Consider the following 18,165-nt stretch of genomic DNA (forward strand, 5'->3'; position numbering starts at 1 on the left):
GAATTTGATCCCAGAAATTCCTGATTCCTACATTGTGAATTTTGGATTGCCTTTCAAGTGTCTAGGGGGATTTCTGACCTATTTCTGGGAAAATGGTTTGTGTTTTATAAATTTGGCAATAGTCATCATCATTGGGAAACTCCATCTTCCCCATCTTTTATGCATTTTTCTTGCCCTTTCTAATAACTAAGGGACTTACGGAACCCTTACCATGTGGTAATTTCCTATTTCTTATTTTCTGATCAGGACTTTGCCTTTATCAGCCAGATGTGTTCTCTTTACTGGAGAAGGGGAAAGAGCCCTGGATGGTTTTGAAGGATGAGACAGGAGGACCTTGCCCAGGTGAGTGAGGGCTGAGCAGACACAAGGAGGCCATCATTGCAGGTAACACCCAGCTGTTTAGTAAGTCAGTAACATCTCTGTAATATTGGTCTAGAATTTCCTCCTCAGAGGCCAAAAGCCGGTGGATAAAGGCCTGAGACCTAGAAATAAAAGTAACGTTTTCAACATGAATTTCCAACTGAACCTTCTCTTCAACTCCAAATACCACTCCATTTCAGTGCTCTCATTTTTCCTTCATGTTACAAAAATGTAAATGCCATTCTTTTTCTCCAGTGGTCAGTTTATCTATGGTTTGGATTAAGTTTCTTCCCATTTCTTTTTTTCCATTTCTATATTTGTAAATTTCATCACTCTAAAAAAACACTTTTGACCCTGTTTTTCATTTTACCTGCTATCTCTTGAATTTTTCTTATTTTGCCTAGTTTCTCCTTGCTTCTGCATTTTCTTCATTAATTAACTCTTTCTTTTAAGGAACTTCTATTGATTTTACAATTTCATTTTAGGTTAAGAAGGGTTAACAAAGAGTGTAATCAATTAAGAAACTTGGTATTCTTTCCTATGACTGGAACATTTTCATAAATTTCTGCAGAGTAGGCTTTACATTAAGAGAAGGCCTAATAGGCTGCTTTTTTATGGTTTCTTGCTACAGTGAAGAGGAAATGGCAGGAGAGAGGTTAGGGCTATTGGAAGACAATGAGGAGAGAGTACAGTGTCATAAAAGACAAGTCCTGGCTGTCAAAAGGAAGCGAGGGGTATATTTGGCAACTAGATGGTAATTGATGAATTTTCTGTTATGGGCAGGAGTCAGGTTGAAATAACTTACTCTTGGAGCTTCTTTTTTATTGGAAATATCAAGGAAAGAAAATAAATTTTATTTCCTTATTGGAATCATGTTTCTAAATTCCAGAACCTATATTGATGTTTTAAAATTGTTCTTTTTCCGAGCTACTGATACATGGAAAAACTTGAATGAATCTCAAGGATGTTATGCTGAATGAAAAATGCCAATCTCAAAAGTGTAATTGACCTATAACATTCACATACTATATTGAATTCATTTATACAAAATTCTGGAAATCACAAAGTTAGAGATTGAGAACATATTAGTGGTTGCCAGGGGTTAGGAATGGGCAGGGAGCAGTGGTGGTGGTGGTTATGACTATAAAGAGATAGCATGAGAGAGAACATCTTTGTGGTGATGGACTACTTATGTATCTTGATTCTTGTGGTGATTACAGGAATCCACATATGTGATGAAATGACATAAAACTGTACACATATATTGTGCCAATGTTTATTTCATGATTTTTATATTGTAGTATAATTATGTAAGATGTATTCATTGGGCAAAACTGGGCAGAGGGTACACAAGACTCTCTGGAGTATCTTTGCAAATTCTTGTGAATCTATAATTATTTCAAAATAAATGCTTTTAAAACTTACTTTGTTCTATAAGGTATATACAGTTTTATATTTTTATTCCCTAAACACTACCATGTATGTTTTTAATTTTAGTTTATTTTCACATATTATGATTATACTATTATATATTAAGGTTGTTCTGCATTTCTTGTTACTGAAGTTACCACTCTTGGTACACGTCAGTTATTCCTGGGATTTTTCTGCATTAGATGATACTTATATTTCAGATATGAGATTCCTTAGCCAAAGGGTTCAAAGTTAGAAAATCATGTGCCCAACTAATTTAAGATGCTTCATTGAAAAAAGTTATTTTAAATCATACAAAATTAAATGAATACTGTAAATAACCTGTGCTATTTATTTATAACCCATAACTATTTCATCCATGTTTCAGTAGAGGGCCATGACATGTTCTCCCTAATTGCAGTTCTGCCTATTCTTTCTTATGTCAACCATTCCAATAATTCATTCTCCTATTTCTTGGTTCTGTTTTGTTAAAAGGGAGTGGGAATTTAGGCAGTTTAACTGTAGATGCTTTATTTTTCCCAATCTTTAAAAAAATTTTTTTATTGAGCTGTAATTGACATACAATGCTATATTGGTTTCAGGTATACAACATAATGATTTGATATTTGTATACGCTGTGAAATGACCACTACAATAAGTCTAGAGATCCTCTATCCCCATACAAAGTTACAAAATATGCCATATAATATTATTGACTATAACCACCATGCTTTGCATTATATCCTCATGACTACTTTATGTTATGACTGCTGGTTTGTACTTCTTTACCCTCTTCACCCATTTCGCCCGACCCCCCACCCCTTTGGCAACCACCATTCTGTTCTCTGTGTCTATGAGATTTATTTTGCTGGTAGGTTTTTGATTACTGATTCAATTTCCTTACTACTAGTAATCAGTCTATTCTGATTTGTATTTCTTCATGGTTCAGTCTTGGAAGATTGTATGTTTCTAAGAATTTATCCATTTCTTCTAGGTTGTCCAATTTGTTGGTGAATAATTGTTCATAATAGTCCCTTATGGTCATCTGTATTTCTTTGTCATCAGTTTTAACTTCTCTTTCATTTGATTTATTTGAGCCCTATCTCCTTTTTTCTTAGTGAATCTAGCTAAAGGTTTGTCAATTTTATTTTTTTAAAGAACCAACTCTCAGTTTCATTGATCTTTCCTAGTATCTTTTTTTTTTGGCTGCACTACATGGCTTGCAGGATCTCAGTTCCCCAACCAGGATTTGAACCTGGACCACAGCAGTGAAAGCCCAGAATCCTAACCACTAGGCCACCAAGGAACTCCCTCTAATATCTCTTTAGTCTCTACTAGTGAGTCTAGTCTCACTATTAGTCTCTTAGTCTCTATTAGTAATTAGTCTCTATTAGTCTCTTTAGTGGTCTTTTATTTCCTTCCTTCTACTACCTTTGGGCTTAGTTTGTTGTTCTTCTTTTTCTAGTTCCTTTAGGTGTAAGGTCAGATCGTTCATTTGAGATATTTTTGTTTCTTGAGGTAGGCCTGTATCACTATGAACTTCCTTCTTAGAACTGCTTTTGCTGCAAGACATCGATTTTGGTATGTTTTCATTTGTCTCAAGGTATCTTTTGTTTTCTTCTTTGATTTCTTCGTTGACCTATTGGTTGTTCAGGAGCATGTTATTTAATCTCCAAATATTTGTGATTTTTCCAGTTTTCTTTTTGGGATTTCTTTCCCATTTTATACTGTTGTGGTCAGAAAAGATGGCTGATACGATTTCAGTCTTCTTAAATTTATTGAGACTTGTGGCATACTATATGATCTATCCTGGAGAATGTTCCATGTGCACTTGAAAAAAATGGATACTCTGCTGCTTTTGGAAGGAATGTTCTATATATATCTATTAAGTTAATATGGTCTAATGTGTCATTTAAGGTGCATGTTTCCATATTGATTTTCTGTCTGGATGATTTATCCATTGATGTAAGTGGGATATTACAGTCCCTTACTATTATTGTATTGCTGTCAATTTCTCCCTTTAGGGTCTGATAATATTTGATTTATATATTTTGGTGCTCCAGTGTTGGTTGCATAGATATCTACAGGTGTTATATCTTCTTGTTGTATTGACCTCTTTATCATTATGCAATGCCCATGTTTGTGTTATATTATAGTCTTTGTTTTAAAATCTTTTATGTCTGAAATAAGTATAGCTCCCCCAGCTTTTTTGTTGTTGTTGTTTCCTTTTGCATGAACACTCTTTCCATCCCCTCACTTTTAGTGTGTGTGTATTCTTAAACCTGAAGTGAGTCTTTCGTAGGCAGCAGATAGATGGATCTTCTTTTTTATCCATTCAGCCACTATATGTCTTTTGAATAATGAATTTAATTCATTTACATTTAAAATAATTATAGATAGGATATACTTACTGCCATTTTGTTAATTATTTTCTGGCTGTTTTGTGGTTCCTCTTCTCTTGCTCTTTTCCCTTGTGATTTGATGAATTTCTTTAGTGTTTTTTTTTCCAGATTCCATTCTCATCTTTTCTGTATTATAGAATTTTGCTTTGTAGTTGTCATGAGGCTCACAAATATCAGCATATATGTGTGTGCCTGTGTGTGTGTGTGTATGTATATGTACACTCTACTTTAAGTTGATAGCAAGTTAACTTGAATGCATTCTAAGACTCTACATTTTTACTCCTCTCCTCCCACATTTTGTTTCTGATTTCATATTTTACATCTTTTCATTTTGTGTATCCCTTTACTAATTATTGTAGTTATAGTTATTTTTATTACTTTTGTCTTTTAACTTTTATGTTAGCTTTATAAGTAATTAGTCTACTACCTTTACTAGATATTACCTTCACCACTGAGGTTTTTTTTCATATGTTATAGTGTCCTAACTAGTGCCCTTTTCCCAGCTTAAAAAAGTCCTTTTAATATTTCTCGTAAGGCTGGTGTAGTTGTAGTGATCTCCTTTAGCCTTTGCTTGTCTGGTAAACTCTTTATCTCTCCTTCAATTCTGAATAATAACGTTGCCAGGTAGAGTATTCTTGACTGTAAGTTTTTTGCTTTTAGTACTTTGAATATCTCATGCCACTCCCTTCTGGCCTGCAAAGTTTCTGCTGAAAAATCTGCTCATTGTCTTATGGGGTTCCCTCGTGTGTAACAAGTTGTTTTCTCTTGCTGCTTTTAAAGTTCTCTCATTATCTTTAATTTTTGACATTTCAATTATATTGCGTCTTGGTGTGGATGTCTTTTTGTTTATCTTGTTTGGAACCCTCTGGGGTTCCTGGATCTAGATGTCTGTTTCCTTCCCCAGGTTATGGAAGTTTTCAACCTTATTTTTCAAAATAAGTTTTCTTTCTCTCTCTCTTCTCCTGGGACTCCTATAATGTGAATGTTGTTCTGCTTGATGTTGTCCCATAGGTCTGTCAAGCTATCTTCAGTTTTAAAAACTTTTTTTTTTTGCTCTCTGTTTGTATGAGTTTCACTACCCTGTCTTCTAATCACCAGTCCTTTCTTCTGTTTTATCTAGTCTGCTGTTGAACACCTCTAGTGTGTTTTTCAGTTCAGTATTCTTCAACTCTGTTACTTCTGTTCGGTACTTTTTTATATTTCCATCTTTGTTGAAGTTCTCTCAGTGTTCATTCTTCTCCCAAGGTCAGATGCTCCTCAGCATTTTTATGACCATTACTTTGAACTCTTTATCAGATAAATTACTTATCTTCATTTCATTAAGATATTTTTCCTGGGATTTTATTTTGCTTTTTCATTTGGAACATATTTCTTTTTCCCTCATTTTGCTTGACTCTTTATTTCTGCTTCTATGTATTAGGTGAAACAGCTACCTCTCCCAGTCTTGAAGAGTGGTTATAGGAAGACTGGGACTGTGTTTCAGTCTGCTGTCTTTGCAGTACCCTGGGGGTAATAGCCTGCCAAGAACTCTCTGATTTTTTCAGTCCCATGGAACCCAGAAACACAACCCCCCCTGGCCCTCAGAGCCAGGTATTCAAGGGATGTCCCCTTGGATGCGGGCTTGGGTATGTGGACATCCCCCATGTTGACTTGACTTGTGTTGGGTGGGGCTGCAGAGAGCACCAGGCTGGGGCAAGACTGCCCAATGGGTTGGGTATGGCTGTGCGGACACACAAGGCTGGGGCAATCCCAGTCACCAGCTTGGGTGGGACTGTGGGGAGCACATCCCACTGGTGCTTGCAAAGTAGAGGGAGAGTGTAAAGTGGCACCCGCCAGCACCTCCATCCCTGGAGACAGTTACAGCAGGTCCCAGCAGATAATTTAATATTAGCAAAAGGATCTCCATATATGGTCTAGGCACTTTGCAACTTCTGCTTTTTCCCTGGGTCCTGGGGTGAGTAAATCTGTGCACAAGCCCTTTAAGAGCAGAATCCCCATTTCCTATAACCCTTTGGTTTCCTTGGACATAAGCCCCATTGGTTTTCAAAGCCAAGCATTTTGAAGGCTCATCTCTCTAGTGTAGGTCCCAAGGTTTGGGGTGTCTAATGTGGGGCTTGAACCCTTTGCTCCTCCTAGGGAACTCTGTATTTGTGAGATCCCCCCCAACTGTGAGTTGCCACACCAGGGGTGGGGTTTTTGGAAAGACTACTTCTCTACCTCTCCTGCCTGTCTCAGTGTGGCCCTTTGATCTTTTGCTGTGCAAGAGCTTTTCAGTTAAGTGTCAGGTCTTTTTCAGAGGGTATCTGTATTTAACTAGATTTGATGTGTCTGTGGGAGGAGGTGAGTTCAGGATCTTCCCATGTTTTCATTTTGAGCTGCCCTCCTATTTTTTTCCAGTCTTTATGATTGAGTCTCTAAACTACTAACATAAAATTTGTAGCCTTCTTGAATGAGTTTTTGTAGAGCATTCAGCTTAGTTTTCATAAAAACAGACAACCTTTCTCTCATATTTCTTTACATAATGTTATTTAAAATATATAAATAAAATATCAGGAACAGTTGGTATAAACAGGTTTGGAAGCAAACAGCTGATTCATGGTAAGCACATGGGCATCCTAGAGGTAGCTACTACTTGAATGCTTTTGTATATTGTGGACATTAATCCTTGTGTTTTCTTAAGGATTGGAGGGCGTTGGTTCATATGGAGGTCAGGAACAAAATAAGTTTCAGTGTAGCCTCACTAAAAATGGGTCATTTTTAATTAAAACCTTCTAATAATTTAATAGGATAAAGGCTATTGATTTCTAGTGAGGACAAATATTTCCCCTGAGTTGTTTACCGATTTGCTACTCATATTTATTCAATAATTCTGCTCTGTGCTTGATTTATCCGTATCACTTGTTGGCTTAATACTTTTAATTTTTAGTGTGATTGGGCATTAACATAAAGAAAACACTAATACACTAGTGCCTAGTTAGAGTGACTAAAATTATATTTGTTTTCTTTAGGATTTTAGTTTTCTTTTGGTCCTAAAATTTTTATTTTACAACTTAATCGAAGTATAATTGGAGAATAATAAACTCCACATATTTAAAGTTACAGTTTGATCTGTTTTGACATGTGTGTGTATCCATGAAATTATCACTATAATCAAGACAACAAACACTTCAGTCATTGCCAAATTTCCTTGTGTCCCTTTGTTATCCATCCCTTCTTCCACCTCCATCCCAAAGAAATCACTAACTTGCTCTCTGCAACTCTAGATTAGTTTATATGTTCTAGAATTTTATATAAATTGACTTATACAGTGTATACTTTTTTGGCCTTGTTTCTTTTGCTAGCATAATTTTCGGATTCATCTATGTTGTTGTGTTTATCACTAGTTTATTTTTTATTTCTCTGTAGTATTCCATTCATGGGTATGCTGTAATTTATTTTTTCATACACCTGTTCATGGACATTGTTTTTAAGATTCTCAGCCATTATCTTTTCAAATATTGCTGCTTCTTCCATTCTTCTCTGTGTAAGTTTCCATTTACACTTGTGTTTAATCTCCTAACTGAATCTTCTATGTCATAATTCTTCTCTTATGACTTTTCCAGTCTTTTTCTCATAGAATTTTTCTTTTGACCTATATTGGTTTCTTGTTCTCTGATAAAATGATTAATTTTATGTTTTAGCTACTTGAGCATAGTTATTTTTAAACTCTGTCTCATAACTCCAATATCTAGAATCCTTATAGATGTATTTCTGCTTATCTATTGTTTCTATAGTTTCTATATTCATGTTGTCTGGTTATTTCTTTAATTTTGTGCCAGACACTGTTTGCAAAATGTGAAACTAATCACTAGGATATCTTCCTTTATAGAGAATTTCTGTTCGCTTTTACCAAGTTCTGAAGCATTTTTGTTGTTATCTCAATCCGTTGCCTTCCTTGGTCACTGGGATAAATTGAAACTGAGCTGTAGTTCCTGTGTAGGTCTACCTCTGTTTTACCCACATTCCTAGGTTATGGTCCTTCAGTTATAACTCAACATGAGAGATGTTTAGGACACCCCCTGTAGACAGACCCTAGATACCAATCTCCGTTACTTTAGCCTTGAGAACATGTCATATGTTCTGTCAGTCTCTAAGCCAAATGCTAATACCAGTACAAATTCTTTTTTTCTTTTATTGGCGTATAATTGCTTTACAATGTTCTGTTTCTGCTGTAGAACAAAGTGAATCAGCTATGTGTATACGTATATCCCCTCCCTCTTGAGCCTCCCTCCCAACCCCCCCAGTACAATTTCAATAGTAGAAATTGGATAAGCCCTTCAGCATATTCAAATAGTAGCAGTTGTAGTATTTTCTTGCTTTGTTCTTCTAAAATATTTTACCAATAAATGTGATATCCCATGGAGATTTGGTAAAGGTCACTGAGAAATGGCTTGAAAGCATAAAATCGAATGGATGAGCAATACTATAAACTCAAGAAATAAAACAAAAACACCTTGGTTGGGATCATCTGACAAAATATGACTTGACTAATAGGCACAGTGGAGAAAATGAGCAGGGCAAAGTATTTAAATGTGAATAGGCAAATGGAAGAATGAGTAAGTACGTATGATTCCATTTCTCTGAGCTAGCATGGATATGCTTTTGTTTCCTCTTATCTGTACAGAAAGTAATGTAGAATTATGTGTACTCATTTCAGTAGAGATGGAAGGGATTAGACAATGAGGTGTATTACATTGCTATCACATGATGCCAATTGTGCTTCCTGATCCCTGATTTTTTTAATATTATCCTTTACTCCCTCCTATAACTGCCCCCCTTTGCTTTTTTTTTTTGACATGTAGTGTATTGTTTTTTTTACAGAATTTTTTTTAATACCTAACATGTGCTAAGTGTTGATTTACCATACTGGGTAAAACAATCTTAAGTCTTTAAATTGATATCCCATGATTGGGGTAGTACCTGCACTTATTTTTTTGTTGTTGTTGAACTCCTCAGATGAAATTGACCTGAACAAAACTTTATATATATATATATATTTTTTTAATTTATTATTTATTTTTGGCTGTGTTGGGTCTTCATTGCTGCACGTGGGCTTTCTCTAGTTGTGGTGAGCAGGGGCTACCCTTTGTTGCGGTGCGTGGGCTTCTCATTGCAGTGGTTTCTCTTGTGGAGCACGGGCTCTAGCCTCATGAGCTTCAGTAGTTGTGGCATGTGGGCTTAGTAGTTGTGGCACATGGGCTTAATTGCACCACAGCATGTGGGATCTTCCCGGAACAGGGCTCAAACCCATGTCCCCTGCATTGGCAGGTGGATTCTTAACCACTGCACCACCAGGGAAGTCCCTGAGCAAAACTTTATATATTTAATCACCTGCCTCAGCTTTTTTAGTTCGTTAAAATTTCTGTTTATTTTTTGCCCTTTTTTCATATTGCCCAGAATTTGTTAAGCCATTCACATTTCATATGCTCTATTTATTTTATTTTATCTTATTTATGTTTTGTGGCTGCATTGGGACTTTGTTGCTGCGCATGGGCTTTCTGTAGTTGTGGCGAGCGGGGGCTGCTCTTTGTTGTGGTGCACGGCTTCTTATTGTGGTGGCTTCTCTTGTTGCAGAGCATGGGCTTTAGGCTCATGGGCTTCAGTAGTTGCAGCACTTGGGCTCAGTAGTTGCAGCATGCGGGCCCTAGAGCGCATGGGCTTCAGTAGTTATGGCGCATGGGCTCGGTAGTTTTGGCTTGTGGGCTCTAGAGCACAGGCTGAGTAGTTGTGGTGCATGGGCTTAGTTGCTCCTCGGCATGTGGGATCTTCCCCAACCAGGGATCAAACCCATGTCCCCTGCATTGGCAGGTGGATTCTTAACCACTGTGCCACCAGGGAAGTTCCTGCTCTATTTATTTTAGGATTTATTTCTTATATCTACCTTGGAAATTTTAGTTCTTTTTGAACAGTAAAACAGTATGAATTTGTTTTCTTATTTTTCAGACATGCAATCCAGGTGTAAGACCAAGACATCACCAAAAAATGGCAGTTTTGACAGAGGATTGCCTCAGTGGGAAATAATGGAAATTTGTGAAAAACATAGCCTTGAATGTTTATGTTTTAAAGGTGATTGGGAAAGCAAAGGTCAGTTTGAAACACAACAGGAAAACCAGGAAGAATGTTTTAAGCAGATTATACTCACCTGTGAAAAAATGCCCACATTTAACCAGCACACAACTTTTAATCTACTTCAGAGACTTAATACAGTAAAGAAACTGAATGAATTTAAAGGGTGTAGGAAAGCATTTTGTTCTGACGCAGACTGTATTCAACATCAGTTAATTCACACTGGTGGAAAATTTTGTGACAATAAGGAATGTGAGAAGACCTTTTTTCCTGATTCAGAACTTACTCAATATCAGACAGTTTACACTGCTAAGAAAACATATGAATGTAAAGAATGTGGGAAGGCTTTTAGTTTGCGTTCAAGTCTTACTGGTCATAGGAGAATTCATACTGGTGAAAAACCTTTTAAATGTAAGGAATGTGGGAAGGCCTTTAGATTTCATTCACAACTTAGTGTCCATAAGCGTATTCATACTGGTGAGAAATCTTACGAATGTAAGGAATGTGGCAAGGCCTTTAGTTGTGGCTCAGACCTTACTCGACATCAGAGAATTCATACTGGTGAAAAACCCTATGAATGTAATGACTGTAGGAAGGCCTTTAGTCAGCGATCACATCTTACTAAACATCAGAGAATTCACACTGGTGAAAAACCTTATGAATGTAAGGAGTGTGGGAAAACTTTTACTCGTGGCTCACACCTAACTCAGCATCAGAGAATTCATACTGGTGAGAAATCTCATGAATGTAAAGAATGTGGAAAAGCCTTTATTCGTGGTTCAAATCTTGCTCGACATCAGAACGTTCATGTTGGTAAGAAACCCTATGAATGTGAGAAATGTGGGAAAGCCTATGTCTGGAGTTCACACCTTGCTCGACATCAGCGAATTCATAATGGTAAGAAACCTTTTGAATGTAAGCAATGTGGGAAGACTTTTATATGGGCCTCATACCTTGCTCAACATGAGAAAATTCATAATGAGAGAAAACCGTATGAATGTAAGGAATGTGGAAAGACCTTTATTCATGGTTCAGAGTTTAATCGACATCAGAAAATTCATACTGGTGAGAGAAACTATGAATGTAAGGAATGTGGAAAGACCTTTTTTCGTGGTTCAGAACTTAATCGGCATCAGAAAATCCATACTGGAAAGAGATCATATGAATGTGAAGAGTGTGGAAAAGCCTTTCTTTGGGGTTCACAACTTACACGACATCAGAGAATACATACTGGTGAGGAACCTTACGTATGTAAAGAATGTGGGAAATCTTTTATCTGGGGTTCACAACTAACACGACATAGGAAAATTCATACTGATGCAGAACCCTATAAATGTAAGGAAAGTGGCCAGATCTTTAGTCACCATTCTTATTTTGCTGAACAGAAAATTCACAGTGATGAGAATCTTTATCAATGGAAATATTATGGGAACACCATTAGTCATGACTCATACTTTGCTCAACACCAGAGTATTTACACTTTTGAGAAATCCTATGAACGTAAAGATTTTGAGAGGGCATTTTCTCCAGGCTCTCACTTTATTTCACTCTTGTGAAATCTTGTGATATAAAAATGTAGGAAAAGTCTTTATTCATGACTTGTTAATTGATCTCAGTTAATTCCTTCTTTTGAGAAAGCCCGTAGTGTAAATAATATTGGAAGACCTTTTGACAGAGCACGAAACACACTCAACAGCAAAGAATTCCTAATGCAATCTATATTAATGGACGAAAGCTTTACTGATTGGTTATCAATTATAGAATATCGGGTAAAGTCCTACAAGTAAGATGGTAGTGTGAATCCCTTCTGAATCATTCTGAAAAGATTCTCCATGTCATTGATATTGTGCAGCATAGAACTGAAGTCTAACTCATCTAGGGAAACTTTCCATCATTACTTAAATCTTGTTGCACTTCCACAAAATCACACCAAAGGTGAATTTGTGTTTTGTAATTAATCTGGAAAAGCCTTAAGCTGTGTCATACAATTTATTTGGTATGTCTTAGTTTCAGTACCTCTTACCTCCTAATTTTTTGGAAAGTAACTTAATTCTGTGTTTGCTTATCAGATTGTAAGGGTTACATTAGTTTGAGGATTTAAATGATTTAATGACCATCATTAATAATAGTATTAGACCATTTCTATGAGAGGAAGATCTTAAGAGATTATAGACAAATATGCCATCTGTATGTATGTCTTACTGAACAGCAGAATGTTAATTCTGAAGGAAAACTGGTAAAATCGAATGAAGCAAAGAAAGCTTTGATTCAGTATTAATTTCATTTGCTACATAAAAAACTCATACTATAAAGAAAGCCTTATGGTTTTCATGAAAGTGGGGTTGTTGAGTGCTCAGCATTTTTTAAGGCATTTGGAAGAGATTTGTTTCTAACAAATTTCTAAAGCCAAATGGCATAATCCATTTTATCACCACAATTAAATTTTGGAAATTAGAAAATAGCCAAATGAATTCTGACCTCTTGGAAGTTTAGTGCTACATATATAAACAATTCTCAGATTAATGAGTAAATCAAAAGTGAAATCACAGGCAATTTGGATGTGAATGATAATGAGACTCCTATAAATCAGATCCTATGAATGTGGCCATAGCACTTCTCAATGGAAATTGCTCTGTGTATAAAACCAAGAAGATTGAAGGCAGTTTATTTCTTGTCACCACTGTATCTCCAGCTTTTAGAACAGTTCCTGTCATATTATGGGGTCCAAATATTTATCAAGTTAAATAATGATTACCCAAACAAGCTAGAATAAGAGCAAATGCCTCCAAGTGAACTGATGGAAAGGTTTAAGGAAAATAATGCCAAAATCATGGAATAAAGAACAATACTGAAGGATTTTTATTTTAAATCAAAATGTTTCTTTGAAGAAAACTATTATTTACTAGACTTTGACAATGCCTCCACATTATAAGAAAGGAGAAATGTGATACAGCCATATGTTTAGATGAATTTTTAAAGGTCATGTAAATATATATAAACCATTAGACACAAATTTTTAAATATAGAAAGTAAAGTTTATTTTCTAGGAAAACATTATCTTAAATGATTAAAATTTGAGAGTAAATAAAAAGGGCTAATTGGAAGAAAACTTTTTTAAAAAAAAACAGAGGATCAGATAATTGTATAGGGTACCCCCTGAAGGAACAGAAAATCCTATGGAAAAATTGTTCACTCATGCTAAAAGACTAAATAACATAATTCTGATAATAAAATTAAATGTAGCCCTTGAACAACATATTCCAGAATAATTTCATTCATGAACATACATGAAAAAAAATATGAGAGTCAAACGATATTTACTCAGAATGTTTAATCTCTGATCTGGATGGGTGGTAATTCTACAGTTTAAACAACAGCAAAATATGATGAAAATGTAATCTTCTCAGTTTAGTACTTAATAAGTTTATTCTATGTGCATTTTCTTCGTATCTTTTAGTATTACATGAATTAAGGAATAGTGAATATATGTACATATATTTAGTGTGTTTATAATTCAGTTATTTAACAGTAGTTAAACAGTATTAGGGGGGCTTCCCTGGTGGTGCAGTGGTTAAGAATCCACCTGCCAATGCAGGGGGCACAGGTTCGAGCCCTGGTCCAGGAAGATCCCACATGCTGCGAAACACCTAAGCCCATGCACTGCAACTACTGAGCCTGCGCTCTAGAGCCCGTGAGCCACAACTACTGAAGCCTGCAAGCCTCGAGCCCGTGCTCTGCAACAAGAGAAGCCACCGCAGTGAGAAGTCCACACACTGGAATGAAGAGCAGCCCCCGCTCGACGCAACTAGAGGAAACCCGTGCACAGCAACGAAGACCTAACACAGCCAAAAATAAATAAAATAAATAAATTTATTTTAGAAAAGAAACAGTATTAGGGAACAGTACTTCCATCCGAATTATTGTCTTCTATGGAATTTCACAACTCATGGGGAAAATGAAAATTTTTTTTGTTATATTGCTTTATTATTAATAAACAAGCTATTTCATTATGCTGACTAAACTTTTTTTAAGGTGACCAGTACACTGAGAAAAATAACATTTAGAACCTTCTGGACATCCATATAAAGATAAGTATGAGACATTCTGTTTTCCTTTGGCCTGGACTGCCTTGTTGAGTGTATTATCTACTGCTCCTGTCTCCTTCATGGTGAATTTCTGGATCTCCTTGAATGCCTGAGGTACATGCTTCTTGAGCTCCACTCCACTGATATGTTTGTGAATATTGATGATGTCTTCTCTAGCCTATCTTATAGATGAAAGAAAGCCCTTAGTTTTTCCCTAACCACCTTTCTTCTCAGGAGCCATTTTACTACAACCATGTTGGAAAAGAACTTGTTATAATTAGTCTTAGTGCATCTGGATAAAATGTAGGGGATAGAACTAGATTAATTCCTGGCAGTATAAAGCAGGGTAAATTCCCAGCAAATCAAGAGATCTAAATATCAAAAAGGGGGGAGAAAAGAAAAACTTACAAGTACTATGAGAAAACATGAGTGGATTCCTTTATAACCTTGGAATTGAGATATCAATAACTATGAATTAAAGATCCAGTAGAAATAAGGAGGAAGAAGTCAGTTTTCTGTAGCACTAAAGCAGTATTCACAAAGATACAGGAAAATTACAAACTGGAGATATTTGCAACTATATCACAAACTAATAACCATAAAGAGCCTAAAAGTTGAGATGAGAATATAAGTAACACTACATTGAGATACCACTTCATACCAATCAGATGGACAGAAATCCAACAAGGTATTAAAATATTCTATTGGCAAGACTGGAAAAACAAGGACTCTCACATTGCTGCTGAAAATGTAAAACAGTACAACTCTTATATGAGGGAATTGAGCATTGCCCATGTGTAATCTCTGCATATCTCATAAGACCCAGACCCTTGCTTCTATCCTAAAGATACATTGGTAAAATTATAAAGTGTGGTATGCACAAAAATTTAAAAAATACTATATATAAGTGCAGCAGACTGGAAACAATCCAGATGCCCAGCATAAACTGGTTTAATTAGCGTATTTATGTAACAGTGGAATATCGTGCAGCTGTATACTTCTATAGAGTGATCTTCATGATAGGTTAAATGAAAAAATAGGTAAGTGGAAAATAATATGTATATTATGCTAACATTTGTGAAAGGAATAGAGGAATACTATATATACCTATACTTTCAAAAAGAAATAAAGTGAAACAACAGTTGGGAGGGAGCAAGGACGGAAGGTAGTTATCTTTGGTTGAACGTTGTTTTATATTTTTACTTTGGATCCATGGAGATACTTTACGTATTGACTTTTATTTTAAAAAAGAAGGCAAAGGGGAAATAGCAATCCTAATATCAAAACCAGTGAATTTGATTCACAATCAGCTTATTACATAACAATGTAAAGAAAAATAATTTCAAATGATGTTAAAATATTTTGACATAGTAGTAGGAGAGCTATATCTCAAGGACAAAGAAATACAATGAAATCTGTGCTTGCTTTACTAGCCTTTTGTTAAAGGTAATATTGATATTATTGTAGGTGAGTCCAAAATTAAGTACATAACTTAATTTCATGAGGATTTAATTTTTGCAAAATAAAAAATAAAGAAGTAAAATGCCTGTAGTCTTTCATGTGAATTTGAAGTGTGCATTTCCTACCTCTCCAATGAAGGAGTCTAAAAACATTAGTGACATGGAAGCAGTGAGCACCATGTTTTCATGTGTACAATCTGTGGTTCCTAAATTCTGTTTTCTATAAAAGGAAGCAAGGGCTCCTTGGAGAAATGGCATATGAACAGGTCAAGGGTAGGAGATGTATATATGATTATTCTGACATATATTTTATGCCTAAAAGCAAGAAAGCTGTCAAAGACTGTAGAATCATGTCAACCTGAAGGAACTGACCAAAGGTAGGATAATCTGAACACGTAAAAGCTATTGCAGTGGACTGAAACAGTGATTGTAGGTAAAGCTTCCAAATTCAAAATGAAAAAATTTTTGATAGAACCTTTTATGGAGCTTGCCAAAGTACCAGCTTATTCTGAAAATTTGATAAGTAAAGGAATAAAAGTAAGCATTTATCATTTTTACACACACATATGTACACACTACAAATCAGTGAAGAAAGAATATAGAGCTACTATAGTTCTCCTTTTTCAAGTCTTGAGACTATAATCGATATTTAATATTTCCTTCAGATACTTATTTCATGTTCCCTTTGCTAACAGCATTGCAGATTATGTTCCCTCCATCCCTTTTTTTGTCCATGATTTTATTATAAAATTTTCAAACATACAGAAAAGCTGAAAGAATATTACAGTAGACCGCATATGCCCACTGCCTGGACTCTACCATTAACATTTTATTGTACTTTAAGCTGGGAGTTATTGTTGGGTTGACACCTTTGTTCCTGAAGGGTCTGAGCTATTCATCCTGTCTCTTTGGAGTTGCTATTGTAATCCATTAATTTTTACCAGTGAACATGGAAGTACTAGAAACACCACAGAGTTTTTCTCTGGGTTCCAAACGTACTTTTTCCTGCCTCCTTTTTGATAATCAGGATGATTTTCTGTGGATGTCATTCTTTGACATCTTTCCCTTGCCTTTTTGTCACTGTTATAAGAGCCTCAAATGGCAAAATGGCAGATTCAGTTATAAGGTCATTGGAGTCATTCTGCCCCCTAGCAGAAGGTTCCTTTGGAACTAAGAATTCAGAAATAGCAAAGCCCAAAATAGGAATGGAAAGCAAAAATATTAGTGGTTGGGTATGAACACTAGTTACTGGGCCTGCTGAGATGTAATAATGAAAGGACCTGCTCCATTCTTTATTTCCTAGACCTATCTATTCTGGTTTTTTGAGAAACAGCAACATCCTGAACAGTACTCCAACCTAAACAAGGGTTTTTTCCTGCCAGATGGCACAATAATTACGTTTACAATTATTCTGCCATTCTATTACGACAGACTACTTTGGGTTGATGGGATCCATGGTAAGACAGGTAAATCTCATTGTTATGTCACCACTACCTTATTTATTTTGCTTTAAAATTATGTATTCATTTAGAACCACTGTTACATGGGATTATGATGGTGAATAATACATTCAGTAAGTCCCTCAATGCTGGATAGTAATAGAAAATCCTTAATTAATCACCTGTTTCTCCCCCATCCCATATGGCTATCATGTCCCGCTCCATTATGAAAGTGTTCCAGTGTAGTCAGTATATCACCAAAAGGGTGACTGCCCTTTTCTAGAGAAAAGTGACATCAGGCTTCTGTTTAAACTTTTGCAGGTTGGGCACTCAGCAGTGGCAATATCCAGATTAGTCTTGTTGAAAGGAAGTCAATGTTCCTACATATAACCTCCATCCCTGCCATTCATTACAACTGAGAGAATGGTAGTGGAGCTGGGTAGAGGTTGACTGACATTCTGTCTACTTCTCTGGAGTCTTCTCTAAAATGGATGCACTTTGGTGAGTATTCACATAGCACACAGATATCTTCATACTCTGCTCATGAAGAAATATAAAGCTGCAGAAGTCTATGGCTCGGCCAACGTAACATGCTTAAGTTTTCTTCCTTAGTCAACTGATCATGTTGCCCATGGGGCTATAGATGTTATCTGTGGGAGAAGTAGCAATGAGAATAGATGCCACATGGGAGTCTGAGCCAATTACTTGTGAAACTGTATCTTCAAAAATTAATGATGGACCTCTGCACGCATCCCAGATGTCTTGAAAGAACAAATAATACCAACTTCTTGGTGAAAAATTCGACACGTATGGTCATGTATTGTCCTCTGGTTAGCCAGGCAGTATCTCTTAGGGTAAAATTAGGCATCTGGAAGAGGTCTTGTGTTTGCTTCAAAATTCTAGG

The 18,165-nt window shown here is 36.0% G+C and overlaps 1 protein-coding gene across 8 annotated transcripts in view; it reads left to right on the plus strand.

Annotated features, from left to right (window-relative positions):
* The window catches only part of LOC117198222 (zinc finger protein 790), a 39,716-nt gene extending 25,429 nt beyond the window's left edge, over positions 1-14,287 (plus strand). For all 8 annotated transcript variants that reach the window (XM_033413736.2, XM_033413734.2, XM_033413731.2 and 5 more), the window contains 2 exons: positions 247-342; positions 10,155-14,287. In XM_033413736.2, coding sequence (XP_033269627.1) covers positions 247-342; positions 10,155-11,833 — 1,775 coding nt within the window. In that variant the 3' untranslated portion in view covers positions 11,834-14,287. The remainder of the gene's footprint in view (positions 1-246; positions 343-10,154) is intronic.
* Positions 14,288-18,165: the final 3,878 nt, after the last annotated feature.

The sequence above is a fragment of the Orcinus orca genome, chromosome 20 (genome assembly GCF_937001465.1).
Source record: "Orcinus orca chromosome 20, mOrcOrc1.1, whole genome shotgun sequence".
In the NCBI taxonomy this organism is placed as follows: Eukaryota; Metazoa; Chordata; class Mammalia; order Artiodactyla; family Delphinidae; genus Orcinus; species Orcinus orca.